This window comes from Alternaria conjuncta (assembly GCF_024043145.1).
Source record: "Alternaria conjuncta strain BMP 0040 chromosome Unknown scaffold_2, whole genome shotgun sequence".
NCBI lineage: Eukaryota > Fungi > Ascomycota > Dothideomycetes > Pleosporales > Pleosporaceae > Alternaria > Alternaria conjuncta.
In genome coordinates this window covers 861,995-888,416 of record NW_026250091.1, presented here as the reverse complement: position 1 = coordinate 888,416, position 26,422 = coordinate 861,995, and the positions used below count along the sequence as shown (strand labels likewise).

At 54.4% G+C, this 26,422-nt stretch overlaps 8 protein-coding genes across 8 annotated transcripts; 4 read left to right on the top strand and 4 right to left on the bottom strand.

Annotated features, from left to right (window-relative positions):
- Nucleotides 1-3,173: 3,173 nt before the first annotated feature.
- Nucleotides 3,174-5,966, top strand: J4E85_001404 (uncharacterized protein; the record flags this gene model as incomplete). The annotated part of the gene is made up of 1 exon (XM_051465690.1): nt 3,174-5,966. One exon carries the CDS (start codon nt 3,174-3,176, stop codon nt 5,964-5,966), a length of 2,793 nt encoding a protein of 930 aa, XP_051330247.1.
- Nucleotides 5,967-6,840: 874 nt separating this feature from the next.
- J4E85_001403 (uncharacterized protein) lies at nt 6,841-8,709 on the bottom strand (the record flags this gene model as incomplete). Its single annotated transcript, XM_051465689.1, has 4 exons — nt 6,841-8,302; nt 8,353-8,479; nt 8,533-8,569; nt 8,623-8,709. The coding sequence occupies 4 exons, from the start codon at nt 8,707-8,709 to the stop codon at nt 6,841-6,843; spliced, it is 1,713 nt and encodes a 570-aa protein (XP_051330246.1).
- Nucleotides 8,710-8,982: 273 nt separating this feature from the next.
- Nucleotides 8,983-9,759, top strand: J4E85_001402 (uncharacterized protein; the record flags this gene model as incomplete). The annotated part of the gene is made up of 2 exons (XM_051465688.1): nt 8,983-9,186; nt 9,238-9,759. The coding sequence occupies 2 exons, from the start codon at nt 8,983-8,985 to the stop codon at nt 9,757-9,759; spliced, it is 726 nt and encodes a 241-aa protein (XP_051330245.1).
- A 693-nt stretch (nt 9,760-10,452) lies between these two features.
- Nucleotides 10,453-12,241, bottom strand: J4E85_001401 (uncharacterized protein; the record flags this gene model as incomplete). The annotated part of the gene is made up of 4 exons (XM_051465687.1): nt 10,453-10,864; nt 10,911-11,351; nt 11,401-12,113; nt 12,164-12,241. 4 exons carry the CDS (start codon nt 12,239-12,241, stop codon nt 10,453-10,455), a joined length of 1,644 nt encoding a protein of 547 aa, XP_051330244.1.
- A 766-nt stretch (nt 12,242-13,007) lies between these two features.
- On the bottom strand, nt 13,008-17,084 carry J4E85_001400 (uncharacterized protein; the record flags this gene model as incomplete). The annotated part of the gene is made up of 3 exons (XM_051465686.1): nt 13,008-13,349; nt 13,397-15,132; nt 15,182-17,084. The coding sequence occupies 3 exons, from the start codon at nt 17,082-17,084 to the stop codon at nt 13,008-13,010; spliced, it is 3,981 nt and encodes a 1,326-aa protein (XP_051330243.1).
- Nucleotides 17,085-17,938: 854 nt separating this feature from the next.
- Nucleotides 17,939-22,526, top strand: J4E85_001399 (uncharacterized protein; the record flags this gene model as incomplete). Its single annotated transcript, XM_051465685.1, has 4 exons — nt 17,939-18,214; nt 18,265-18,637; nt 18,684-18,966; nt 19,022-22,526. 4 exons carry the CDS (start codon nt 17,939-17,941, stop codon nt 22,524-22,526), a joined length of 4,437 nt encoding a protein of 1,478 aa, XP_051330242.1.
- Nucleotides 22,527-23,393: 867 nt separating this feature from the next.
- Nucleotides 23,394-25,088, top strand: J4E85_001398 (uncharacterized protein; the record flags this gene model as incomplete). The annotated part of the gene is made up of 2 exons (XM_051465684.1): nt 23,394-24,486; nt 24,544-25,088. 2 exons carry the CDS (start codon nt 23,394-23,396, stop codon nt 25,086-25,088), a joined length of 1,638 nt encoding a protein of 545 aa, XP_051330241.1.
- Nucleotides 25,089-25,233: 145 nt separating this feature from the next.
- On the bottom strand, nt 25,234-25,921 carry J4E85_001397 (uncharacterized protein; the record flags this gene model as incomplete). The annotated part of the gene is made up of 2 exons (XM_051465683.1): nt 25,234-25,412; nt 25,474-25,921. The coding sequence occupies 2 exons, from the start codon at nt 25,919-25,921 to the stop codon at nt 25,234-25,236; spliced, it is 627 nt and encodes a 208-aa protein (XP_051330240.1).
- Between the last annotated feature and the right edge of the window lie 501 nt (nt 25,922-26,422).

Here is a 26,422-nt window from a genome sequence, read left to right as displayed (position 1 = left end):
GAGGGCTCAATTTTCGGGGTCCAGATTTCGGAAGAGCTACCCACTGAATGTTGTCAAAGACTGAGGCGGGTGGTAGCAAGCTGCAGCGATGACCGCACAATCCGAATATGGGACGTCTCGGATGTGAACACTAGTGCCACTACCTCGGAAGCTCATAGCAATGACTTGGAGATTCTGAGAACTCGTCATACCGGCTTTACCAACGAGGCTTTCGACTCAAATGAATTTAATAGCTCGAGCTGTCTCGCCATCGGGTGGGGTCATCTTTCACGCGTTTGGACGGTCCGCTTTCTCGAAGCATCGCCATGCAATGGATCACTGTTACTCCAGTCTGCCGGTGAAGATGCAACTGCAAGGACGTGGGAACTTGCGCCAAACCCCGGAAGTAGCACGAGCTTTCCTTACAGGTTGCTAGAACTTGACTGCACCGCGCATCATAGCGGGAAGAACTTGTGGTCGACTGTTGTTTCCAATGACTCAACAGGAATACAGCAGGTTATTGCAGGTGGCGCTGATAGTAAAGTCACCGCTACCCCGTTATTGCGCATCCTGCAGGCAGAGAAGAACTTACGTGGTGCGATCGCTGAGTATACTGTACACGACATATTATCATGGGCGCAAGTGGCCGAACCTGATTCAAACAGGCCTGAATTTGTGGACGGTCCAAAGTCCCCAAGGAAAGCAGAGTTCTTCAGAAGCTATTGCTTTGTCGATGAAACCTCATTTTTGCTTACTACTAACTCTGGAACCGTACTTATCGGCTCCATTTCGTCCAGGACAGCCCCAAGTCAGTCAAGCCTCCTTTCGAACTCGAAGTTAATCGATGAACTGAAAGATCTTTCTGGTTACTCTGTCTGCACGAGTGGCTGCCGTCCTGGTTTCGCTTACATCGCTGGTAGTAGCGGCAACATCTACGTGTACAATAAGGAGTCTAATACCCTGGCAAATCTGCATGCCATTGGTAGCAAAGTTGGAGACATCTTAGCTGTGGAGGTATCAGACACGGATGGTCCAAATACGGCGGCATTACTTGTGACCCTTGTTGGTCAAGGTGAAGCGCAATTGCTATACGTGGACCCTGATAGCAACACGAACGTTCTGAGAGTTGTGCAGATACCCATTGCAGAATCTTCGGCCGGTTCGGTCATCACGAGTATGACTTATGCAAGAATACCCGGGAGAGACATTCTCATCATTGGGTTCCGTCGGGGTTCGATCGCACTGTATGAAATCCGTAAAGGTGAGGGGGGTACGGATGTTGCTATCTTGCTACGGATCATTGAGAAAGCACACGGTGCGGAAGCAGTCACTTGTCTTACATGGTGTCCCTCATCTGGAGTCTCCGTAGGCTCCGTACACGGCCACCTGTTCTCCGTAGGAAGAGATGGGCGTCTCAGCGTACACCAGTTCGATGCATCTGCAAACGTTGTCGAGCTGGTGCATGATCTTGCGGTACCATTCGGACCAAACATTGAAGGTTTATACTTCCAGGACGGCCATCTCCTCATACACGGCTTCTCAAGCAAGAAATGGTATCTATACGATGTCACTAGCGAAGAGCAAGTCATGAGCATCGAAACCGGAGGAGCGCATAGAAGTTGGGCCTTCCGGTCACACTCGTCGCTAGGAGGTATCCTAGTATGGACTCGAGCCTCTAGTATGCATATATGCAGTCAAAACAGACCGAATCATGCTGTCGTTCGACGAGGGGGTCATGGACGCGAGATCAAGGCGCTCGCAGTTACATCGGAGATGAACGGTAGATCTCACCCGCTCATCGCCACAGGCGCCGAGGATACCGATATCAAGATTTTCCGCCATGTTGATGATGATCTGATATGCCAAAGGACTATTCGCAAGCACACCACGGGGATTCAGCATCTACAATGGTCGCAAGACGGTGACTATCTGTTCAGCAGTGGTGGCTGTGAAGAATGTAAGGTTTGGGTACAACGCTGCAAAGCTGCTGCTGACTTCCTTCACAGTCTATGTATGGCGGATCCGGGACTTACCCGCCTCCGCTCTTGACATTGGAATCGTGTGCGAACATGTGTACACCCCAGAAAGTGAGCACGCAGATTTGAGACTCATGTCTTTCGATGTGATCACGTCGGGATCCGCACATACTATCACGATGGTGTTCTCAGATTCCAGCATCAAGGTGAGCTGATCTCCGTATTCTCAATGTAGCATGGCGCTGATGTGACAAGATCTATCGTTATGATCCTGCCGCTACTATCACATGGCAGCCTCTTGGAAAGGGTCTCTACTTTACATCCTGTTTGACACAGTGCATGTTCCTCTCTAGAGAAAAGGTCTTGACAGCTGGTACCGATGGCCATATTGTAGTATGGCCGCTAATGGCAGATACCGAACGATCGCGTGGAAAATTCACTGGGTCAAATGATCATTTGACATGGCACCATCCGGCAAGGATACATCAAAGCTCCTCAAAAGCCATGACATCCCGAGCCATTAGTGCGGATACCTGGCTCATCGTATCCGGTGGTGACGATGGCAGTCTGGCGTGTATACTCGCACAGTCTACGTCTTTGCCGTCGTCGACTTCGCCTACGACAACCCATGTTCCGCCACCAATCCTCGTCAGTCGCGCACATGGCTCTGCAGTAACGTCGTGCGCTCTCTTCGGACATAAATCACACATTTTCCTTGTCACATCAGGAAATGACGAGTGGATCAGATTGTGGCGGATTGTACTGCGTAAGGCAAACTCCGAAGCTGGAGCTGAAACTGCAGCACAGCATGAAGGCGCTCTGACGGTCCAGAGGATAAATAGAATCAAGACCAATGTTGCAGATGCGTCGAGTATGGCGGTGCTTGATGAAGGCAATGGTGGTGGCGATGCGAGGGTGTTGGTCTGCGGAGTGGGCATGGAAGTCATACGTATAGCTTTGAATGGGTGATAGACAATCGATAGGCATGATGGTCATTCGTCCGCACCCAAGTGTCTGCTGCTGTGAGTTTGCACAGGGGCGATTGGCGGCCAAGCGATCCATGAATTGTTGCTGGAGCAACGCGTGTCCCGATGCGGCTAGTCGTCGTTCGCGCTTTGACAACACAACACGGCAAGCACGTCCACAACCTCGACTGAACCAGTCTCACCCCAGACCGACAACGACATACCACCAAGACAGCGAACATCGACAGACATCATGGTCGCTACACGTCGCGGTGCGAAAACCGCCCCAGAGGTCGCCTCTGCACCCCCCAACACGCTCAACGCCCCTCCCAAGCGCGGCAGGAAGAAGGCAGTCGAGGAAGCTGCTGAGCCAGCGCCTGCCCCGGTCAAACCCACAAAGACAACTGCTGTGAAACGCAAAGCCAGAGCTGAGCCTGAGGATGCTGAGCCGCCCATGGCCAAGAAGACTGTTGCGACAAAGGCCGCGCGCACCATCAAGGTCCAGACCAGAGCCGCACCCGCCCCTGCTCCAGCAGTGAGGGCGACGCGTGGTCGCAAAGCCGAGGAGCCTGCCGCTACAGAGGAGCCCGAAGCCATTGAAGAGGCCCCTAAGCCAACAGCCGCCCGTACGCGCAAGATCGCAGCAGTGAAAAAGGCACCTGTACCCAAGGTCGAGAAGCCTGCTGTCGCCCCAGAGCCTGCCGTCGAAGAAACAGCCAAGCCAGCATCAAGAGCTGTACGCAAAGCACCCGCAAAGAAGACACCCGTTTCCAAGAAGAGCGAGCCTGCATTTGTCGACAAGACCGTCGCCAGCGAGCCTGCTAAGCCAGCTCCCCGTACACGCAAAGCAGCAGTGCCAAAAGCCTCCGCACCCGCACCCGTCATTGTACCGAGAGCCACACGCGGTCGTAATGCCCCTGCAGTCCCACAGGAGTCGCCGCTCAAGGCTCCGGCCCGCAAGCTCACAAAGAAGGCTGCTGTTGTCACTAAGGCGAAGTCTGGGCCAGAGCCGGCCGCTCAAACAGTCGAGGAGCCTGTTGCGGAGATCATCGAGCAATCTGTTGTAGAGGCAAACGAACATGCAGTCATGGAAGAGGTGGAGCAGCCTGTCGTGGAGGCAATCGAGAAACCGTTCGCAGATTTCCCTACCTACCCGACAACCCCCTCCCACATCACTGCCCCCATGACCTCAAGAGAGGCCATCGCCGAGCTTCCCGGCTACCCCACGACTCCCTCGCATATCCTCGCACCTTTGTCGAACAAGGCCGCTCTTACCGAACTCGCAGGATATCCCACGACACCTGCGCATATTGCTGCACCTGTCGCAATCGCTACACCCGAGGTTCATGCCGAATTCATCGAGCATGGGTATAATGATGTCGCCATGAGCGATGTTGAGGAGAAAGAAGCAGTCGACCAGATTGAGGCTTGTCATACTTCTACAGCTGCCGAGAGCGCGGTCGAGGCCACAATAGAAGTGCCAGAGGGCCCTCAGCACGTCGAGAATCCGCACATTACTGATGAATTTGACTGCCAGGGCCGCCAGACTACGGCCGATGTCTCCTTGACACCGGATGCCAAGACCCAGGTATCGGTCCAGCTAAAGACACCATACTATGATGCGACGCCCGCCCAGCGTTCGTGTTCGGAGATTTCTGGCACTCCACCTGCACAGATCGTCTGGGGCGTCACCGATCAGGAAGCATTCGAGGAGCTTCCTGAGGCGTACCCTGCCACACCCGCCCACATCATCGCGCCCATCACCTCCAAAGCAGCACTGGCCGAACTCCCGGGTTACCCCAAAACACCAGCTCATATCAGCGCGCCTGTGACCTCCAAGGCAGCATTGGCCGAGCTCCCCGATTACCCCAAAACACCAGCTCATATTAAGGCACCAATGACTCCACGTCGCGCTCTCGCTGAACTGCCCGACTACCCCACAACACCAAGCCTGGCTCTCGAGGCTGCTCTCCAGGAAGAGATCACTGCTTCAGTCAAGAAACAGACACCGTCACCTATAAGATTCTCAACTCTGAAGAACGACTCGTTCGATCTCGAAGAACCAAGCGAGCTTGCCGACTTCACTGAGCTCACCGAAGCTAGCAAATACAGTGAGATCGCACCTACGGACACAGCTGTCGAGGCTTCTCCTTTTATTACTAATCCCACCATGCATCTGGCTCCGCTCAAACTTGCACCTACTTTTGCAGCCCTCGAGCCAGTGTCACCGAAGAAGTCCGCCTTGCGATCACCTCAGAAGGTCATGGACGCTAAGACTCCTAAGAAGACTGTCGCTTGGACAGACGTTCCAGCAGACGAGAGCGATCTATTCCTCTACGAAGGCATCCTTCAGGGCATGGTCTTCTACGTCGATGTCACACGGAACGGTAGGGAGCAGAACTTCTTGTTCCGCGGTCTGCTCGAGGATCTGGGCGCAAAGGTAGTACAAGACATATCGCATGCGTCTCTTAGCCACGTTCTCTTCAAGGATGGAAGCATGTCCACACTGGAGAAGTGCCTTGAAAGCAAGGGAGCCATCAAGTGTGTCAACGTGGGGTGGGTGTTGGATAGTGAGTCAAACAAGAAGCGTATGGACGAAGACCATTACCTGGTCGACCTATCCGTTGCGAAGCCAGCAACTCCTCTGCCTACTACTACGGCGAAGCCATTCACACCTTTCAAGACTCCTTCCAAGTACGCGCTGCCTCCTTCATCCCAGTGCAAGATGCCTAGCACTCCGACAAGTTCAGAGTTCGATCGCTCTTTCAATGACGACAAGGAAAACTGCGAAGTTGGCATGTTCTTCGACGACAAGAGCCCGCTTGCACCTCGCACACTTCCCGTCAAGAAGTCGTCTTTCTTGTTCAGCAGATCAGCCATCAAGACCCCATCAAAGTCCATCTTCCTTGGGGCGACGCCATCGAAAGCGACCTTGTCGGCTATGAAGCCTGCGCCTCAGGCCTTCACCACTGTCAAGAAGCGCCCCGCAGAGTCTTCCTTCTTCAACAGCTCCCTCGGTCCACCCAAGAAGCTGCGCCTCTTGTAGTCATGTCATCGATTCTGCTGGCATTCAAAATGCTTGTTTTGTTTACGGAGTTTGGAATATCATGCAGGCATTGGGTAGGCGTGGATGGATCAAGGTGTTTGGTATCCGTTTCGCAAAGTTTCGGTCGTGCTGTTGTCATCCCTGTCATCCCTTCATCGCGGCTTGAGGGTTTCCATTGAGTGCTGCCTCCCTTAAAGGGTTGGCCTTCGTGGGAATCCAACATAGCCAGATGAGGGCGCACATATGGCGTCTTTGCATACCTTGGCTCTTGCTTGTTCATTGTCTTTCTCTTGTGCGGTTACATGGAGTCTTGCATGTTATGGATGGACGATGCTGTACGAAACACAGTTGAGCATTCTTGGCGTTCCTGGACACACGGGCACTCCAATGGAGACGACCACGATTAGGGTCACCTGCTTTTGTCTTATATTACCTATTGTCTCGTTTCGGTACGAATGACAGCACGAATGCTCCATGCTTTTACTCAATGGGTTGGGCTTGCGTAGGACCCATTGTCAACTGGCGGCCTTGCGAGTAACTAGTGTAATTCATTCATTGTACTAGCATTACTTCTCATTCGAGAGCGCTGGTCGTATGGGTGTAAATGCAGTCCAATATGGTGCAGGCGCAAACACATCGAAAGTAACATCCCTGCAACATGTGCAATAGATGCATACTTTCTAAGCACGTTGGATTATCAGGGCTCAGGTGCTCTTCATTGTGATCAACTCGAGGGTCTAAGCCCTCCGATAATCCTATCCAAGCTACCGAAATTGGTCTAGTAGAAACACAGGCTGTCTATGTCGTTCATATCGCATGTAATGAAAATTTTGCGGTCCAGCGCCTGGCGCATCAGTATAGTGGTCGGGCGCATCTAGGCGCTGCCGTTGACCTTGCGTCCCTGGATGAGACCACGAATACCGCCCTTGCCACCTACTTCGCGAATGATGGCATTTATGCTCAGGTCGGCACCGATGTTGATCTGGACCTCGACCTTTCCTCCCTTCTTGACACCACGGACTGCAGCTTCGCTCAGCACTTGTCCAACCTTCCATGTCTTCTCCCGTAGCTCCTCTTCCTCTTCCTCGCTGTCGTCGTCGCTGTCATCCGAATCATCCTCGTCTTTTTCAGCCTTGGGCTTGGGCTCTGGCTTTGTGACCTTGATGTGTCGTGAGCCTTCCGCAAGCTTGATGAGCACGTCACCTCCCTCTCGTGGCGTTGCAATGGTCGCAGTGCGTCGGACAGGTAGTTGTGTCTCCGCGTCGACGATGGCATGGAAAACGCCAGAGGACTCATCGCCCGAGATGCACAGCACACCAACAGCGGTGGAAAGGTGGGGTGTAACAGTAACCATAGGGTGGGTGCTTTGTTCAATGTCCTCGAGCTCAAACTCCTGGATAAGGCTGGCTTGGATAGCAGCACCGCGGGCTGACAATTCCGAGGGGTTGATGGCTGATGGGGATGTGGAAGGTGCGAGGACGGTGGTGGATTCCGGGAAGGCTGAGCGTACCGCAGAAGCGACCTTGGGAGTGTGAGAGTTACCGCCAGCCAAGATAATCTCGGAGATGTCGAGAGGATCCAAGTTGGCCTTCTCCACAGCTTGAGTGACAAGACGAGTAAAGGCAGAGAACAACTTGCTTCCCAGGAGATCGTAGCGGGTGCGGTTGATGGTCGCGGTGAAGTCGGTGCCGCCTACTAAGCTCTCGACGGAGAAGTTGGCGGTGGTACCAATGGAAAGCGCCTTCTTGACAGCTTCGCACTCAAGCTTCAACTTGGCCAACGATCGGTCGTTTTCCCGAGGGTCACCGGCCGACTTGTGCTTCTTGAGGAACTCCTTGGCGAAATGTTCCATGAGCACTTGGTCGAGCTTGGAGCCACTGACATCGTAGTCGTGTAGAGTGGCCAGGATGGTGTAGATGCCGCCACGGGACGCAACCACAGCCACGTCCGAACGGGTGCCTCCCAGATCGGCGACGACGATGATCTTGTCAGCCAACTGGGCACCAGGACGGGCATCGTATGCTAGGACAGCAGCTGTGGGCTCGTGGATGAACTGTAGGACCTCGATGCCAGCGTTTGTCGACGCCTTCTTCAGGGCCTCCTTCTGGGCATCACTGAAGTTTGTGGGTACGGTGATGACGGCGGCGTTGACCTCCTTTCCAAGGTAGTCAGAGGCAGAACTCCGTAGTCTCTTCAGGTGACGTGTTGTGGCATCGATAACGGATACGGTGTTCTCCTGCTCGTCGGCGGTATCGCGGATGTTGAACGCAACGCCGTCTTCGTGCTGTACGGGATGGGCCGACTGGTGGCATGGGGAGGGGTCTATCGATTTGTAGCTGCAGGGTGTCAGTCGACGTGGTTGGACAGGTAGGATAGGATTGCCTACTCTTGGCCGAGGAAGTCGCGGAAGTAGGCGACTGTGTTCTTCGCATTGCGGACGAATTGGGTCTTGGCCTGGCCTCCGTGTAGTTCTTCTCCTTCGACGTAGGACAGGGCGGTGGGGATTTGACGGTCTTTTCAAGTGTTAGCAGTCGAGGGGATCCAGGGCGTGCAGCAGGCGGCGTACCTCCGTCTTCGTTGGCGATGACCTCTGCTTTGCCTTCCTGTTATGCGTCAGAAACATCCAGAGACATGGGCGACAGACATGGGCACTTACACCCGAAGTGAAAGCAATGGAACTGTACGAGTTGCCAAAGGATATGCCTATCGCGACTCGCTGCGCGGGGTCCGCTTGCGCACTCATCTTGCGCGGGGAGACGTTTTCGGGTTACGGAAAGAGGGTTCGAGTCAAACGAAAGCCGTTCAGTATCGACAAGAAAGCGGCAGGGGCAGGTGAACAGAAGATAGCCGGCTGTGGTAGCGTTTGTAGCGCGTGTGTTTCTTCGCGGCTAAGAAATTCAGAGTCGTGCATTTTTCTCGGAAGCGCACGGGCTTCTCGGAATGAGCTCACTCGAGGGACGGCGCATGTTACCAGGTGCTCTACCACACCCAAGGACACGACTTTGCGAGCACTACCATGGCAGCCTCAGCCACTATCGTACTGCCTGGCGACAACATCGCGCAGAGCGCCCTGCCAACTGGCACAGGCAAAAAGAAGACGCTCACCCTCGGACCTGGTTTGCGACACACGCCGCCAGACACGGTCACGGCCACGGTCGCGGGCGCGCTCGTGACGGACAACAAGAAGAATGCCGCTTCGGTCGAGTACAACACTGGAAGGGTGAGAGATCTATTCTGTCTTTTCTACCAGGCTTGTTAATCCCCTTGACAGTATCTTCCTTTTGCAGGCGACCTCGTCATCGCGACTGTGAATGGCTCTGCCGCCGAGAACTTCAATTGCCTCCTCACCCCGAACACGCCGGCTGCGACCCTTCCCCACCTAGCCTTCGAAGGCGCGACCAAGAAGACACGGCCCCAGCTGCCCCCAAACTCCCTGGTCTACTGTCGCGTCGCGAGTGCCGGCAAGGACCTACCATCAGAGCTCACCTGTGTCGATCCCTCCACGGGCAAGGGCGAAGGTCTCGGTCTGTTAAAGGGGGGTATGGTGTTCAAGATCAGCCTGGGTATGGCACGGAGGATGCTTGCAGCGCGCGGAGGCATATCTCTGTTGGAAACCCTGGGCTCCAAAATCGGTTTCGAGGTTACCGTCGGCCGAAACGGACTTGTGCACGTTGATGGAGGAAACGTCAAGACGACATTGGCGATTGGGCAGGCTATACAAGAGGTGGATGTCGCGGCCCTCGGGGACGAAGCACAGAAGAAGCTTGCTGCCGCGACGCTGAAGCAATGTTGAGGAAGATTCGCGGATTGCTATGTCAGACTTTGCAATCGCACGATGGTGGGATGGCGCCATTGTCACGCACGTTGGTCTATGTGAAGACTAATCGTAGGCGGGCTATCAGCTGTTGGCGGATAACTGGCTATGAAGGGCAAAACTCGACGTTTGCGACTAGCACGCGCGACGCATGAGAGATCGGCGTCAATGTCAATACCAGAATGAGTTGTCGACGGATCTTACATTGCCAGATTCCGTTGATCATCTGCGTCTGGTCGCACTGGATGAAGGCTGTTTGACTCTAATGAGCCCGCCTGAGTACATTAGAAGTGTTCCAGCGAGAGCGCGTCTGAGTACCTTGGTTAGATCGTCACAGGCGACACATCTCGTTGGAAGCAAGCAGACGCTGCAGAACAATTGTTCAAAGGAGTAGTGTGCTTGTAGGCTGAATGATGAACATGTAATATATTTATATTTCTTTAGTATCTGCGATTGACACTACGGGTCGTGAGCTCCATGAGACGCGACGCCGTCAATGAATCAATTCTCAATCTTTGTCTCATGCCATACGCGTCAGCTCTGAGACCATATGCCAAACTTAGGACCCTTTTTGTACGAAAGGTGCTGTGTCTGCGCCAATCATCGTGACCCATCCCTGCTAAGCCGACGCTGTCGAGCAGTATTTCATCGTTCTCTTTTAGCAGATTATGTTTAGGGCACAACGCGCTGGGGGTCTCGGGGGAACAGGCTGCACATCCTGATGTTAGGCAACCCGAGCCAGAATTGTACAATCCTCTCCAGGCCGAAACCACCTCCGGCGTGCGGCGGGCAACCGTACTTGAAGCAGTCTACGTAATCCTTGGTTCCAGCACCGGCGGGATCAATCGGGGGATCATGCTTGCGCATCTGCTCTGCGAGCAGCTCTGAGTGATGGATACGCTGCGCACCCGAGCAGATCTCTTGACCCCTCATGAACATGTCATAGGAGTTTGAGAGAGCAGGGTCGGTGGGTGAGGGCATCGTATATGCGGGACGGATAGCAAGAGGGAATTGATCCAGAGTGTAGAAGTCGGTGTTGTACTTCTCGAGAACAAGACGGCCAAGCATCTTCTCTTGAGGTGTTCTGGAAACATTAGTCAAGCCTTTGAGGATTTCTCTTTCGCACTTACGTCAGATCGTCGTAGTCTCCAAGCTCCTCACCAGCTTCGCGCAGCATCTTGATACCTTCTTGGAAAGGAATTCTGGGAACGTTTCCGGACTGAGGAAGCTTGAACTCATCGACGTGATACACTCCTCTTACAAGTTCTGTCTCTTTTTTGTACCGTGCGTTGAGCTCGTTGAAGATGAAGAGCATGAGGTCTTCCAGCACACTCATGACTTCATGGTAGTTCTCCTGGAATTCCATCTCAAGATCCAGTCCAGTGAACTCGGTCAAGTGACGGGCTGTGTTGGAGTTCTCGGCGCGGAATACAGGACCGATCTCCATGACCTTTTGGAAACGGGAGGCGATCAACATTTGCTTGTAGAACTGTGGTGACTGAGCAAGGTAGGCGGGGCGACCGAAGTACTTCAGCTCGAAGACATTGGCACCTCCCTCAGAGGCAGCTCCACTAAATGTCATATTAGTATCTGCAACGAAACACGACACGAGTAACATACAGAATCTTTGGAGTATGCACCAGAACGAAGCCCTTCTTCGAGAGGAACTCCTGGAACAAGGCGCAAACACCGCTCTTGATGACGAAGATAGATTGGTTGATCTTGGCTCGCAGATCAAGTGTCCGGTTGTTCAACCTTGTGTTCAGACTGACGAGTGGGCGCTCGCCACCTTCCTCTTCTTTCTGATCCTCTTCCGCGGCAGTCTCAGTCGGCATGGGCCGTTCTGCGTCCGATACTTGAAGCGGTAGTGGAATCTCAGCACTGGCCTCGACGAACAACTTCTGGACATGGATCTCGAAATCGGTGATACTGGCACTCTTGATGGGCTCCTTCACACGCTTCACTATACCCGTAACGACAAGTGTGCTCTCGGTGCTAACGCTGCCGCAGAACTTGACCATCTGCTTGCTCAGCTTGTCGCTGGCCGCAACGACAGCCTGCACAGTGTTGAGGTTTTGTCGCAGGTTCAAGAAAGCGAGCTTCGCAGATTGCACCCTTGCATTCTCAACCCAGCACCTGAACGTAATCTCCTTGTCCTCATTGTTGGCGACATCGGTAAGCTCAGTGCGCGCAGTTCCCGTAGGCTTGTACTCTTTGGATCCAATGAGGGGAAGTTCGCCGTATGCGCCTGCGGAAACGTCGGCGCCGTCATCGGCTTCTTTCTTGGTACGCTCAGCGAGTTCGCGGGCTTTGGCTGCCGCCTTCTTCTCTGCCTGGGCTACTGTTAATATTATGGACTTGACGGGAAAGAGACTCTACTGACCTTCTCTTTCTCTTTCTGCGCCTTCTTCAGCGCGTTCTTGGAGGGCGGCTCAGCGCCAGCAGCTGCGGCGTCACTCATTGTGGTTGGATTGGGGGTGTTTTGAGTCGCGTTGTTCTATAGTCAGACGTGTGCTAGGGACTCACATTTCCATAGTGGGGCAGCCGTGGATGAATCACAGCCCCGCTATCCCCGCGGCGTCATAGCCCACTACGGGATCCTTGAACACCTGGGCTGTCTAAGTAAAACACAATGCCCGCCTAATAGCTTCAATGGTTCAGGATACATGTTTCAACTCTCATACAATTACTAACTAATGCAGCTGGGTATAGTAAAAATTGTCATTCCCGCTCAAACCCAATGCTTCCCGGACGCCCTGCAGCAAAACAAGCCGCTATGCTTCATGGTACAAAAAAAGGTCATGTCCTCAACGATCGTTTAGTGGTTCAGCCGCCAGCGCAACTATCTCATTCTCTTTGCAGTCTCTCACTGCGGGGTGTCGTCGATAGTCAGCCTTCAGCCAACGATGGACGTTCGACTGGAGGTCGACGCGCTCGCATTCCCATCCCAAAGTTTCACTGTCTTGACAGCTGAATGCTTTGGTTCGTGACATGAGAATATATTGACGTGAGTGTCGTTGGCAGCCGCCGCAGCAATCATCAGTCGATGAGGGTGAAATGCAGTGACCGAGATAGGGGCAGATCGATCGCGAAGGAAACCCGAATAGGGCTCAAGGTGCGACACAGGCTGTCCGTTGTTGATGTTGAAGATCTTCACACGATGTCGTTGCGTGCCACTACACACGTTAACGTTAACATGTTTCGTAATCTTGGAATGTGATGAGCACTTACGTGGCAAAAACGGGAGCATGTTCATGAACGCTGAGTGTTCTTAGGGTGTCCGAAGTTGCTTGGATGGTCTTCACGCTTCGGTCCCAGCGTATGTCCCATAGCTTGACCTCACCGCCACGGCAGCCGCTCACAAGTTCACGCTGTCCACCGCGCTGCAGGTGAACGTTGGTGATCCATTGCTTGTGCTCTTTCCAGACCTTGACCATGGCGGTGGCGGGCTTTTGGCGTTGATCGTATACTCGGATGGCACCATCACCAAAACCAGCAACAAAGACGTCTCCCTCGACTTGATCAGAGGTTAAGGATGTAATGCAAGAACCGGATCGTGCGGGAAGGTCCTACTCAGGTCAGCTACGACATCACGGATGCGGAGAGCGCAACTTACATTGGTGCATACTTCGGTCCCAGCGTTCCACACGCGAATGACCTTCACGTCGCCAGCAACTAGGATGAGACCTCTTCCTTGCTGCCAATCGAATACCAGACCGGCGTTCTTGTTACTTGAAACAAGATCAGTAAGCGCGCGGAATCCTGTCACTAGTTCTGTCTCTCCTTTACGGTCGTAATTGCGGAATATCTTGATTACACCATCCGAGGATCCTGTCATTAGTAGTGCCTGGTCGTCCTCGTTGATGAATCGCACGTCCGTTATTCTCGACTCGGGAGGGTTCCCGTTGGAGAAAGAATTGATTCTGTTGACCGACTTTGAGTAGTCGAAAATGTTGACGGTATCCCGTGTATCTGTCACTACGAGATGGTCCTCAAACTGGTGGAAACACATCTTGGCAGGTTGGCTGAGGTTGTCGAAATATCCTCGTGGCACATCCCAACGATTGGAAACGGCAATGTCCTTCAACGGCTGAGTCTCGGCAATGATCCTGTCGTTACGGTTCCTCCGCCAGAGTCTGCCATTATAGTCGGTACTTCCTGGTTCGTCGGCTTCTGTGGGCTTCATCTGAGGTTCGCGGAAGTACTCTACGGACCATTCGAAGAATACACTCTTGAGTGGGATTTCTGGTTTCTCCGTCAAGTTCCGGTTCTTGAATCCTCGTGAGGTTGGCTGCTCTACGGTATGATACTTTTCAGGTGTCTGGGGGCGAGAGACCGCGGGAGTGTGGGCATCATCGGCAGCAGATCTCCCTGAAGATTTCTGTCGAGGGCTTGCTGAATCTTGGCCTGCCCAGAGATTCTTCAGCGAAGCACCGACACTCGTGGACTTTCGGATGCCACCGAAGAGTGACAAGTAGGTTGAGTCTTTGGTCGGGGTTGGGGGATTCGAGGCTTTTTGCGGCGCAGAAGTCTCTTCTACTGCACGGCGCATGGGTCGAGGAGCTGGCGCGTTTTGGAGAGCTTCGTCTAGTTGGGGCTGTACAAACTTGGCTAGAGACGACTCGATGAGTGATATCAGGATGTAATCAACAACAATTCCAGCGTCTTTTGCGATCTCCGGATGCGGATCGACTGACATGACTAGCAACTCTTTCCAAATGGCAGAGTATATGGTATTTTGCGAACAAGACGTCGATTCGGAAGCACTGCCTGTAGCTCCTGTACGTGCTTTCATGTGGAGCGCATCGGGGTTCTTGTCATCAGATTGCTTTGTGTCTGAGTTGGCGTAATCCTCCGATAGTTGCTCGAATGCGGCGACGATGAACCGGGTCTTGTAGCGGGCAACGAACGTTGAGAAAAAGATGAGGAGCTCTTTGCGCACCATACTATTACCGTCCATGGTCATAATGAGGATCATAGACGCGATGGACTCTTCGATGTTGGCCACCTGTGGGGTAACATCGCGGATACCAAGGAAGGACGCCAATGCATGCAGCATTGCTGCCCGTACCTCAGCAACGGGGTCCACGATTAGCTCGCAAAGTCGTTCATGTGCCATGCACCGTATGCCGACCCACTTGGCTTCTTCATAGTTGACCCAGAGCTTGCTCAGACAAAGGCACGACCACTGCCTGAGCAACGGGTTCTGCATATCTTTGAGATGATCCAAGCAGCTCTCTACAAGCTCTGTGCTTAGTGAAGCACGTTGTCCTTGGTTGTAGTCTTTGCAGAACATGGAGACTATGAAGGCGCACATTGCGCGATGTTCGCTTGCGTTCTGAATAGGTATACCTGTTTGAGTTTAGCTAAGGGGCAGTCTTTTGGATTGAATCTTGAATACCAGAATTGGGATTGAATATGTTGATGAAGTACTGATAGCCGTTGTCCTTGAGTAGATCGGCTTGGCAGGATTGATCGACTGCAAGAATTCGGGCCCAGATGAATACCATGACTGGCTTTAGCTCATTGGCTTGCGATTGTAGTAGCTTGAGGACGTATGGGAAGATGCCAATGCTGAGTGCAAGATTTACAGCCCAGGGGCCATGATCTAAGAAACTCGACAATAGGATCAACGCTCGGAGACGATGCACTTGACTGAGTAGTACTTGGAGCACTATAGGAAGTTGTTCCGGTACCTTTTGCTCCACGGCACCCTGTGTCAGGTATACCTCGAAAGCGGTCAGCTGTTCAGAGAAGAAGTCGGAGTGTTTGTAGTTGAAATCTTTCTCTCCGCGTGCTTCAGCCTGCAAATCCGGCAGCTGAGCCAGGATCAGCTCAACGGCCAAGTCCCAACTGCGCCAGAGCGGGTGGTTGTGTGTTTGGGGGATCTCGGGATGGGAGACGGGATTGCAGTGGTATGCGCGCATGACGCGCTGTGCAAGAAGATAGTTGCGGAATAGAGCAGCAACCATCAAGTCCTGACGGAACAGTTTCTTGAACAGAGGTTTGGAGAGAGAGTTCCACGCAATGGTATCGGTAATGGCTGTGAAGATCCAGTTCAGCTCACCAATAGGCGTTCTACGCTCAGAGACTTTGCCTGGAATATTGTGGGCATCTCGTAGGCTGACCTTGCTCGGGAGTGGATTTTGCAAGATGAAGAAGCGTACGGCCATGGTTATGGGGTCCGTCAGACAGGATGTGAAGATATCAGCAGGCAGCTCGGGGTTAGTAGGGAGAGACTCGCGCTCTCTGCATGCTGCCAGATGGATGCAATCACTGAAATCGACATGCTCGACGCTGGGATCTCTCCGGCGCGCCTCCTCAAACTCGGCCTGGTGTTTCTCGGCAAAGCGGTTGAAGTTGCTGATGATGAGGCCAGCATCGGAGCAGTCGTAGACGAACAGACTAGGTGCGCCGATCCAGGATTGCAAGTCGTAGAGCGACAAGGGAATGTACTGCGTGTAGTTTCTGTTAAAGACCCAGATCTCGCCGGAAGACGTTGGTTTGGGCACGCCATGGCCGTTGTAGTGGAACAAGACTCGCTCATTGCGGGCATTCCGGCGCAGAGTCGACGCGTATTTCCTCGTCTCTTCGGTTGTGGGGTCTAGCAGCAGTTTGTAGCGCGTGCGCATGCTCAGCTGCTCGTACTGGGTCTGGAGGGCCTTTCCGATCTGGTTCATGGGCGTGTGGCCGGGCGTCTGGGAGGTAACCGTCGGGTCGATCCAGCACTCCTCCTTGGCACACGGGTTGGTCTTGATGACGTCTGGGGGATCAACGCCAATGTTGAGGCAGAGAGCGAGGACAGCCGAGACGGTCTTGAGGCGGTCCCGCATGCGCCATTCTTGGACGGGGAAGGCACAGTCCTGGTTCTTGGGGTGGCCGCCCGTCTCGTGTTTCTTGTCGGTGTAGTACATGAAGAAGTTTGAGGTGAGCAGGTTGCTGTACTCCTCCGAGTTGAGCTGGTCGTCCCAGCCATGGCGGATCTTGAAGTGGCCGTCGACGCTTCCCTCGTCGGTGCTCTCAGGCGGGAGGGCCGGATGGCGCGGCCCAAAGTCGCTCTTCGCGCGCAACATGCTGGGACGGGCAGACTGAGGGCCTATCGAGGCAGGGCGGGCAGGCGGCGCATGTTCGTCGACGGGCGAGGCAGGCGCGGCATCGGCGGCGGCAGCGGTGCTGGGGCGCGAGGAGGCAGCGGGCTCGGGGTGGTGGGCGCCGTTCATGTCGAGGGACACAGGGGCGTGCGAGGCAAGCGGGTTGGGGTGCGTGTGGCCGCTGGCAAGAGGCAGTTGGTCGGCGGTTCTCATGGTGAGCTTCAGCGAGCAGCGACGGTCGTGACGGGGCCCATAGCGCGAGGCGGTGGCAGCGGGACGCGTGTGGGTGAGAGCGGCAGGCACGAGTATGGGCCGTGGCAGTGGACGTCACGGCAATGGCACGTCTATGTCACAGTGCGCGTGGATCTAGGGCAGCAGAGGTGAGGGAGCTCGACAGTGCATGTCGTCGGCGCTAGGCCCGAGCCAGCGCGCGGTGAGAGATGCGCTCCACCTAGGCACCGCGACCACGGAAGGCCAGAGCTCGGGTGCAGCGCGGATGCAGTCAGTCTCGCATGGTTCGGTCGCAATGCTGGCTGGCCAACGGCGCAAACACTGGCTAGCCTCTGCACCATCGCGACGCGCCTCTGGCACTGAGGCGTCTTTGCAGGCCCGTATGCATGCTCCGGTGGCTGCAGCCAATGGCACGCCCGTAGCCTCGTCGGCGTCCGCTGATCCTCCCGGTCTCAGGGGCGCAAGGTGAACAGAGCAGACCGACCACCGTAACCCGTTGTCCGCCTGGTCGTCTTTCCTTGTGTGTCTACCGGACGTGTCGCCCTTGGAACTGCTGCGCCGTCGTCTGCCTCCGCATCCCCAGCAGGCCATAATACAGCCCCCCAAAAGCTGCCGCCGCCCATCCCTACCACGCTCTGCTGTCCTCTCCCCAGCCGTACGACATGCGCGCGCGCCCCGTCCATTGCTCTGTCTAATTACCTCACCCTCGCCAGCCCAGCCTCTGCGTGCGCTCCGCCTCTCCTCCCTCTGTCTCTGTCTCTGTCTCCCAGGCCGAATGCGTGCGCGATAGGCCCCGGCCGCTCCAGCACCACCGCCCTCGCACCACCGCCGCCGCCATGTCCTTTCTCTTCGGCAAGAAGAGCAAGCAGCAGTCGAATACGCTGCCGCCGGCAACACGGGAAATCACCTCGTCGCATGGCCCAGGCCAACCACCCCCCGCCGTCAATGGCACTGGCTCACGCGAACTCGAGAAGCCCCGTGGCGGCCCCCCGTCCCAGACACCCACGCCCGGCACCAGTGTGAACAACTCGTTGAGCTCCCTCCAGAATCCTGCAAATGCGCCCACCCCCGAGCCCAAGGCCCTGCGGGAGAAGGCCGACACCAACATTCAGGTACGCGCCATCGCAACTTCCTCGTGCCGCGCCTGTGCTGACCGCGACAGAACACGAACCCCAGATTTGCCGGCAATTCGCCAGACTCGCCTTACCCCTGGTCCTCCCGCCGCCTGAACTTCACCGCAGGCAATCCGTTCCCGCGATACGGCGCCGCCATCAATGCCACGGCTTCCAAGGATGGCACCATCTACCTTATGGGTGGACTGGTGGGCGGCGCGACGGTCAAGGGTGATCTGTGGCTGACAGAAATGGGCAACGGCAGCATGGCCTGCTATCCCATCTCCACCACGGGAGACGGCCCTGGTCCCCGTGTCGGTCACGCCAGTTTGCTCGTTGGCAATGCATTCATCGTCTTTGGAGGAGATACCAAACTGGCTGACAACGATGACCTGGACGATACCCTGTATCTCCTCAACACATGTGCGTAGAGCCTGAATGACCTATGCCTCCGACTAACGTGTCGCAGCTACAAAACACTGGTCGCGCGCACTACCACAAGGCCCCCGTCCCACCGGTCGCTACGGACACACCCTAAACATTCTCGGCTCCAAGATATACATTTTCGGCGGACAGGTTGAGGGCTTCTTCTTCAACGATCTAGTAGCGTTCGACTTGAATTCATTGCAATCTTCGGCCAGCCGATGGGAGGTGTTACTACCAAACACCAAGGAACAGGCTTCTCCACAGGGCAGATCCCCACCAGCCCGCACCAATCACTCGGTGGTGACTTGGAACGACAAGCTCTATCTGTACGTATCCCAATTCCTTGCCTTGTTCAAACTTTGATTGACTGATTGTTTTCAGGTTCGGTGGCACAGACGGCATCACCTGGTTCAACGATGTCTGGACCTATGAGCCACGTTCCAACGCGTGGACGGAGCTCGACTGCATTGGTTACATTCCCGTAGCCCGCGAAGGCCATTCTGCCGCCCTCGTAAACGACACCATGTACATCTTTGGCGGGCGCACTCAGGAAGGCGTTGATTTGGGCGACCTTGCCGCATTCCGGATTTCCTCCCGCCGCTGGTACATGTTCCAAAACATGGGCCACTCCCCGTCAGCCCGATCAGGACATAGCATGACCGCATTTGGAAAGCACATCGTCGTCTTGGCTGGCGAGCCCAGCTCTTCAGTCAGTGACAGGAACGAGCTCAGCCTTAGTTACATACTGGACACATCCAAGATAAGGTATCCGCCCAATGAAAGTGCTCCTCCACCACAACCGCAGAACACCCAGCGGAAGATGAGTGGTGGTGAGAGAAGCAATGTTCCTCCCGCTAAAGTCGGCTCCCCTCCAACGCGCGAGAGCATGATGTCCGGCTCCCAAATGACAAGAGCCCCAGAAAATATGGGCAACGGCATTAACCCAGGATCACGGCTGCCTCGTGCAGCTAACCAGGGACCTCCAGGCCCTCCGCCACTTCAGCAGCCTCCGCAACCCCGTGAGAATGGCGTTGTCGTACAGAGTGCCGCGAAGCCCAGGAGCAAAACTCCCACCAAAAACGAACGCGGATACGGCCCACCTATCGATACAGGCGCTGTATCCGCCGTGGACAGAGACAACATGTCACCCATGACCCGCGACAGCCCGTCTACGAATGACATGCAAAGGAAGGCTTCGGATGCTGTAAGCCAACGTACCCCGAAGGAGTCTATGGACACCATGCGCACCGCTAGCACCACCGTTTCACGGAACACTTCCAAGTCTCACCGTGCGCAAGCTTCTCAAGATAGTACAGACCAGGCAACGAGGCAGTCTTTCGAAACACAGCAGCATCGCGGCTTTGTCCGTGACGCTGATCAATTACCCAGCGAAGGCCTGAAGAACGCATCGCTCGCCAACGACCAGAGAAATGCTGACCTGGTCAGAGAACTTGAGCACGTCAAGAGTCGCAACGCATGGTACGCCTCCGAGCTTGCACTTGCCCGTCGAGCAGGTTACAGTTCGGGCAACTCCACAAGTCCTGTATTTGATGAACGATCGGCCGACGCGTTTCGGGATGAAGACAGACCTTTGCTGGAGGCGCTTCTTAAGATGAAGACCGAGCTTGAACGAGTGCAAACGTCAATCAAAGCCCAAGGCGACGATGCTGCAAAGAGGATCGCTGAAGTGGAGAGGCAGCGGGATGCAGCCGTCAGCGAAGCCATATACGCGAAAACGAAGCTAGCGGCTCATGGAGGCGGTAGTCAGAACGGAACCCCACAGCCAGATGGAGCTCGAAGTACAAGTACACCCGACGCCGATCGTCTCCAGGACATTAGTCGTCGGTTAGCTACATCTTTGGCTGCTCAGGGCGACCTAGCTACCAAGGTGGAGCATTTGACTCGTCAGATTGACGCCGAAAAGAAGGCCAAGCAGCTAGCTGAGGAAACCGCGGAAGCTGCGCAGAAACGCGTACAAGAACTGGACTCGACCCGACAAAAGGCCACGGCTGAATCAGAGAGTCTACGCGCCGAGTTGCACGAAGCTGAGCGTATCGCAAGAGAAGTTTCCACTAGCGCCGCAGAAGCGGAATCGGCATCAAAGCTGCTAGCCATCGACAAGCAAGAGCTGAGCGCCAGGGTCGCTAAGGTGTCCGAAGAATCGAAAACTCAGTCTTCCGTCATTCAATCTCTGCGCGATGCGGTTTTCGCATCTACAGAGAAGTCAACCTTGTTGGAAAAGAAACTGAACGAGGAGCGGACGCAAAGCGAGAACCTGCGCCAGAAGTTGAGCCAGCTTCGTAGCGAATACGAGGCACGCGTCCTGGAACTGGAGACTACGACACAGAAGCTTCGCGATGCGGAGGAGCTAGCGGAGAGCCATGCAGAAGAGGCACGCCTTCATCGAGCCACTGTTTTCTCTGGCCTGCAAACGATGACGGAGCGTTCCGAGCACGATGGCGCAAACGCCGATGAGCGCGTTGTGGTGCTGCAACAACAAGTCGAAGCTGCAAATGCCATGGCCCGCAAGAACCAGACAGCAGCTGATCAAGCGTCGGAGAAGCTTCGACGAGCAGAAGAACGAATCGCCGGTCTTGAGGCCTATCAAGAGCAATCTAGTCGTGAGGGACTGACCATCCGTAAACAATTACAACAGGCTATGCGAGATGTACAGCTCTCCGAAGCTGAACGTACCGAGCTTCGCCAACAACACGAACGTCTGCGTCTCGAGAGCAATGCGTTTGAAGTTCAACTCAAGACTCTTCGCAATCTTCTTGATGAAAGAGGTGTGAACCCTGTTGACACGCGGCGTTCAAGGGTACTAGACAGTCCAAACTCAAGATTTGGTACACCTGAGTTCAACCGCGTTCGCGAACTGGAACAACAGGTGGATTCTATGACTAAAGCACATGAGGAGCTGCGTTCCATGTTCGAGGAGCGTGAGCATGAGGTCAGTAAAGAATGGGAGGAGAAGCTACAGGCGCTTCACAACGACCACCAAGCTGCCGTTAAGTACCTTCGTGGTACAGAGAAGATGCTCTCGAAGATGAAACAGGAGCTTGATCGATACAAGAGCGCGAACCTGAAGCTCGAGGAAGAACTCACTCAAGCGAGACAAGACAAGCGTAGCCCTGCTGACGAAGCTAATCACGCCGAATTGGACGCAGAACGCACGGCACTCCGCTCGGAGTTGGACAAGTCGCGGGAGAACATGGAAGCTACCGTTTCGCGTTTCGAAACCCAGTTGTCCAAACTGCAGTCCGACCTGGCTTCCGCTCGCGCCGATGCCGAGACGGCAACAAATGCCACGAAGCAGGCCGAGCATCAGGCGGCTCAGTTCCAGGCAGACCTCGAATCGCTTCGCCGACAGTATGCACAGACAGAAGAGCGTGCACGCGAAGCTGAGAGCCGCGTCCAAATGTTCCTTGATCAGTTTGAGACATCGGTCGATAACTACCGCCGCCAATCCCAGGTTCCTGCTGAGAACGCCCACCCTGAACACAGTCGCCACCGGGCACACGATAGCGTTGCATCGGCCGAGTCTCTGTACAGCCACAACGATGGCTCCAGCACGCCAGAAGCCATACCCCGCCCTTCATCTTCTGCTACACGAAACTCCATGGCCCTTGACAATCTTGCTTCTGAGTTGGACGCACTCAGGAGTCACTGGGAAACTACCAACAAAGCTTACCGATTGAGCGACCGCTTTGATTTTGAACGCATGCCTGAAAACGATAACACTGACGACGTGGATGAACTTTCGCAATGGAGGAAGAGGGTAGAGAGCGACGATGGTCCACAGACTGCCACAGGCAGCCAGGACCCAAAATCTGTTCAGCCGGCTGCAACCATGATCTCGCCTACACAAGTCCACGGATCTTCGTAAAGGCACACGAACCTTGAAACGCTCTGCTGCTACTTGATGGGACATGTGTTCAGCGATTTGTAAGGCGTAATTTGGTTTTTCACACTTTCTCCTTCTCATGGTACCATCGTGTTTCGATGGGATTTCGTTTTATACCATTTTTGCTATTGCAGGATCATTGACTAAAGACTCTTGAGCTTTTTGTGCCTTGGTCCACTTTCTGGCACTCAGTTGGTGTTGCTCGGTTTGCGCATCAATGACGTAGCGGTTTGCAAATCATGTCATGGATGTCAGAGGAGTTTATTGATTCAGGAACAACCACTGGCAAATGTAGGATTTTGATATCTTAATGTATATGATTTGGTATTTCAAAAAGTGAGCCTTTGGCGCGCGCATATTTGTTCATTCTATTGTTCGAGAAAGAGGCTATTGCTCAGACGGGCCGCAGTTTGTTTGAAAAGTGAAGGTGAAGGGGACTCGACTAGCGCCCCGACCTCGTCGCTCTCCCACGTGGCACAATAGGAACGACGGGCTGTGATTCGCCAGGATCAAACAAACAATACGGTGATATGAAAGTTACAAGCATCTTCGAGCTCCAGAATGGGACTTTGTACAGGAAAAAATCACGCACTATTGTCCGACGTCTCGACAATGGGGAAAACGAATACACACGGGCAGCCTATGGGTCTAGGGCTAGTATAACATCTCTACAGCTTCTGGTCTTTCTCCTCCTTGCAACCTACTTTCTACTCACCAACTTATATCTTTGCTCAATTTCTTCTTCTTCTTCTTCTTTCAACTTGCCTTGCTTTTGACGCCGGTCGTCTTTACATTCTCACACTCAAACTTCTTCATCACTTGGTCTGGCACCGCTTCTTTCGAGCTACCATGTCTTCACCTCAAGCTTCCAACTCTCCAGCTCGTTCAGAGGCTCCGGATTCACGTGCTGGCGGACGCAACGTTTCGACTGCTCTTCCTGATGTACCTATCGACGCACCTATCGATGCACCTAGGAACTTGTCTCCAAACTTGCCTGCTCCTCGCTCAGAGCACTCGGACTTGTTCGATGCTGTTCACGACGGCTTTGTCGGTATCCCTGACTTGTCTGTCGACGGCAACCCCGAGCGATCTGCCTTCAACCCCTTCGAGCCCATTGATTCCGGTCTTCATCAACAAGACGATGGCTTGGGTGATCCTTCTGGATTTCAGTTCGACGCCGACTTTGCTCAACACCAAGATCTCGGTCACAACGAACAGGCCAACGACCACGCCAACGATTACGGTGCCGTCCACGATGCCTTCGCTACACTTGCAACAGCATCCACCAACAACCTCGACTTCGACATTGGAAACATGGACTTTGACCACGGCCTGTTCGACAGCAACGAGTTCACTGGCAACCAAGACAACGCCGACTTCACTGCCACCAACTTGGATCTATCCCTCCAGCATACAATTGCTTCGACTCAGACTCAAGATGGAGGCTGCATATCTACCATCGAGGAGCACACTACACAAGCTTGCAACGAGAAGCCGCAAGTTCCAAAGTACAGCAGTTCTGATGCTGAGTTCAACTTTGAGGAGTTCTGTGCACGCTTTCACTCTGGAGAACTCAGTCCAGCTCAACAGGTTAAGGCTGTCGTCGCCTTGACCGGGAAGAAGAAGGACGCCGTATACTGGGATCTGATGCGCTCTTTTGGGTTCCAACCGGCCAAGCCACGTGCTCCGGTCCCTGAGGGAGCTCTCACCGAGGACAACTACTTACCCATCCCATGGGAGCCCGAGGTAGATGAGGATGGATTTGAGATTATCCCCATCGAATTCGACGCTCCTGAGCCTGATCCGTCGGATCCACAGCCCATCTATCCAGCATTTAGCGGGCGCTTCAAGACCGGCGCAGCCGCTAGAGCATACCGCAAGCGCGCCCGCGTTCCAAAGAAGGGTCCAGCACCAGATGTCGAGCGCGTCAAGAAGTATGGACGTAAGTCACAGCATATTCATTACTGTTCCAACATGAACTAATCAGATCTTTTTCTAGGCATGTACTGGGTACGCCGTATCTACGACTCCATCATCGACGTCTCCGACGTCCGCGACAGCGGGAAATCGACCAAGCTCGTTCGCTTTGAGAAACAGGCGGTGTACGATCCCGCGGACATCGAGGCTACGGCTCACCACGTCTTCGACGAGGCCGTCGCCGTACACACGCGAGGCTGGGTTCGCCCCAATGTCTACCACAAGAAGGTGGTTCGCGGTAAGCTCACCGATGTCAGCGAGGGGAGCGCGGAGAGGCGCTTGGCCCGTATCTGTTTCTTGTTGAAGCACGTGAAGGCGGCGTGCGATGATGCCTTGCGTGGAGGTCTTACTCTTGCGCTCTTGTGCGACAACCCCGAGGCGAGGGGCTCCACCAAACACTCGAACAACAGTGGCAACGGAAAGCGTGGAAAGAGGTTGAAGGTTGTGACGAAGATGTTGAAGGCTGGGTACACGGTTGAGACAGATGACGAGACGTCTGACGAAGAGCATGGCGAGAACGAAGAAGAGGAAAGCGAAGGCGAGGAGCGAAGTGGTGATGAGGTTTGATGGTGATGGTGGCGGCGATGGATGCCAGATCTTCACTGCTTTTCGATCCATTCCTTTTGAGCTCTCTGCTTGAGCGGCTGGTCCGCACAAGAGGCTTAGATGTTCGTTCGATATCAACTTCCATATCACGAAGCCTTTTTCAAGCTCAGTAGAACTTCACACCTCCAACGCTTTCTACTTCTTGTTTCGTGAACTTGGTACTCGGTGTCTTTTGTTGGTCCTTATCCGGTGATTGAGTGGTCTCTTGGATAGCAGCATCTTTCTGTGCCTTCCTCCTCTTCTTACTTTGGAAAAGAGCCTCCTCGTCCTGGATATCTTTCAGAACTATGGCATGTCAGCTTCCAGACTGTCTCTAATCATGCCGCAATCTCGAGTGTCGGCTTACCCTCAGCCCATTCTCTTTCGTCGGCCTCATTGCCCGTTCCCAAAACCGCTTCTACAGAGACGTCTTCCCCTCTCTGTACACGCTCAATGACCTCTTTCAATACCCCAATCTTCGCTTCGGCTTTGCGAAGGTTGTGTGTCCTCTCCTGCTTCAACCATAATATCTGGATAGCCTGGCTGCCAACGAGCAGTCCAAGAATGATGTACGGGGTAGCGGGGTTCCATTCTTTGCGCCTAGGTCTCTCGGAGCGCGTCTTGAGTGGCGTTGGTATCAGAGAGGCCCAGAAGCTCGGCTGGACAATGCGCGGGAGGGACATGAAGCGTGGGTGCGACAGCGGGGGTGCGAACATGGCGAAAGCGCGTGCGTTCGGACGCGTAGGCGCGAGTAGGGCGGTACGGTGGCCTACGGGCATGCGCAGCAGCTGGCGGAAGAGTCCGGATGGGTCCATGGCTAGACGTTGCTTCGACAGGCGGGCTCAGGGCGCGTGGGATGGAACTTTTGGTCTCTCTACCATATTTTCGGATGTAGCGGCTCGAAGTAGTTAGCGCTGTTGGAGATACCGAGGTCCCGCCCGCGGGCATGCATCTCGCATCATTGACACTGCTCCATCAGCGTCATGTCTCTTTACATTCACGACGCTCGAATATGAGTAGATTTGCAAACAAGGAAGGTGCGAGAGGGGCCGCAGGAGGCGACGAAGAGGATCTGTCGCCATTCCAGAAAGTATCGCAATGGTTCGAGGCCATACGCGACAGTGATTACGATGCATGTTACCTTGTTGAGTCCATCACGCTGCTCTAATGCTATATCCGTAGGGCCACGATGCTATCCTTGCGCGAGAACTCAAGGTCGAATCGGTCACCTATGCGCCGACAAGCAGCAATCCTCACGAGTCGCGCAACATCATGAGCTTCACGGTACCTAAGCAGCTGTGCAACGCTGGTGGTAT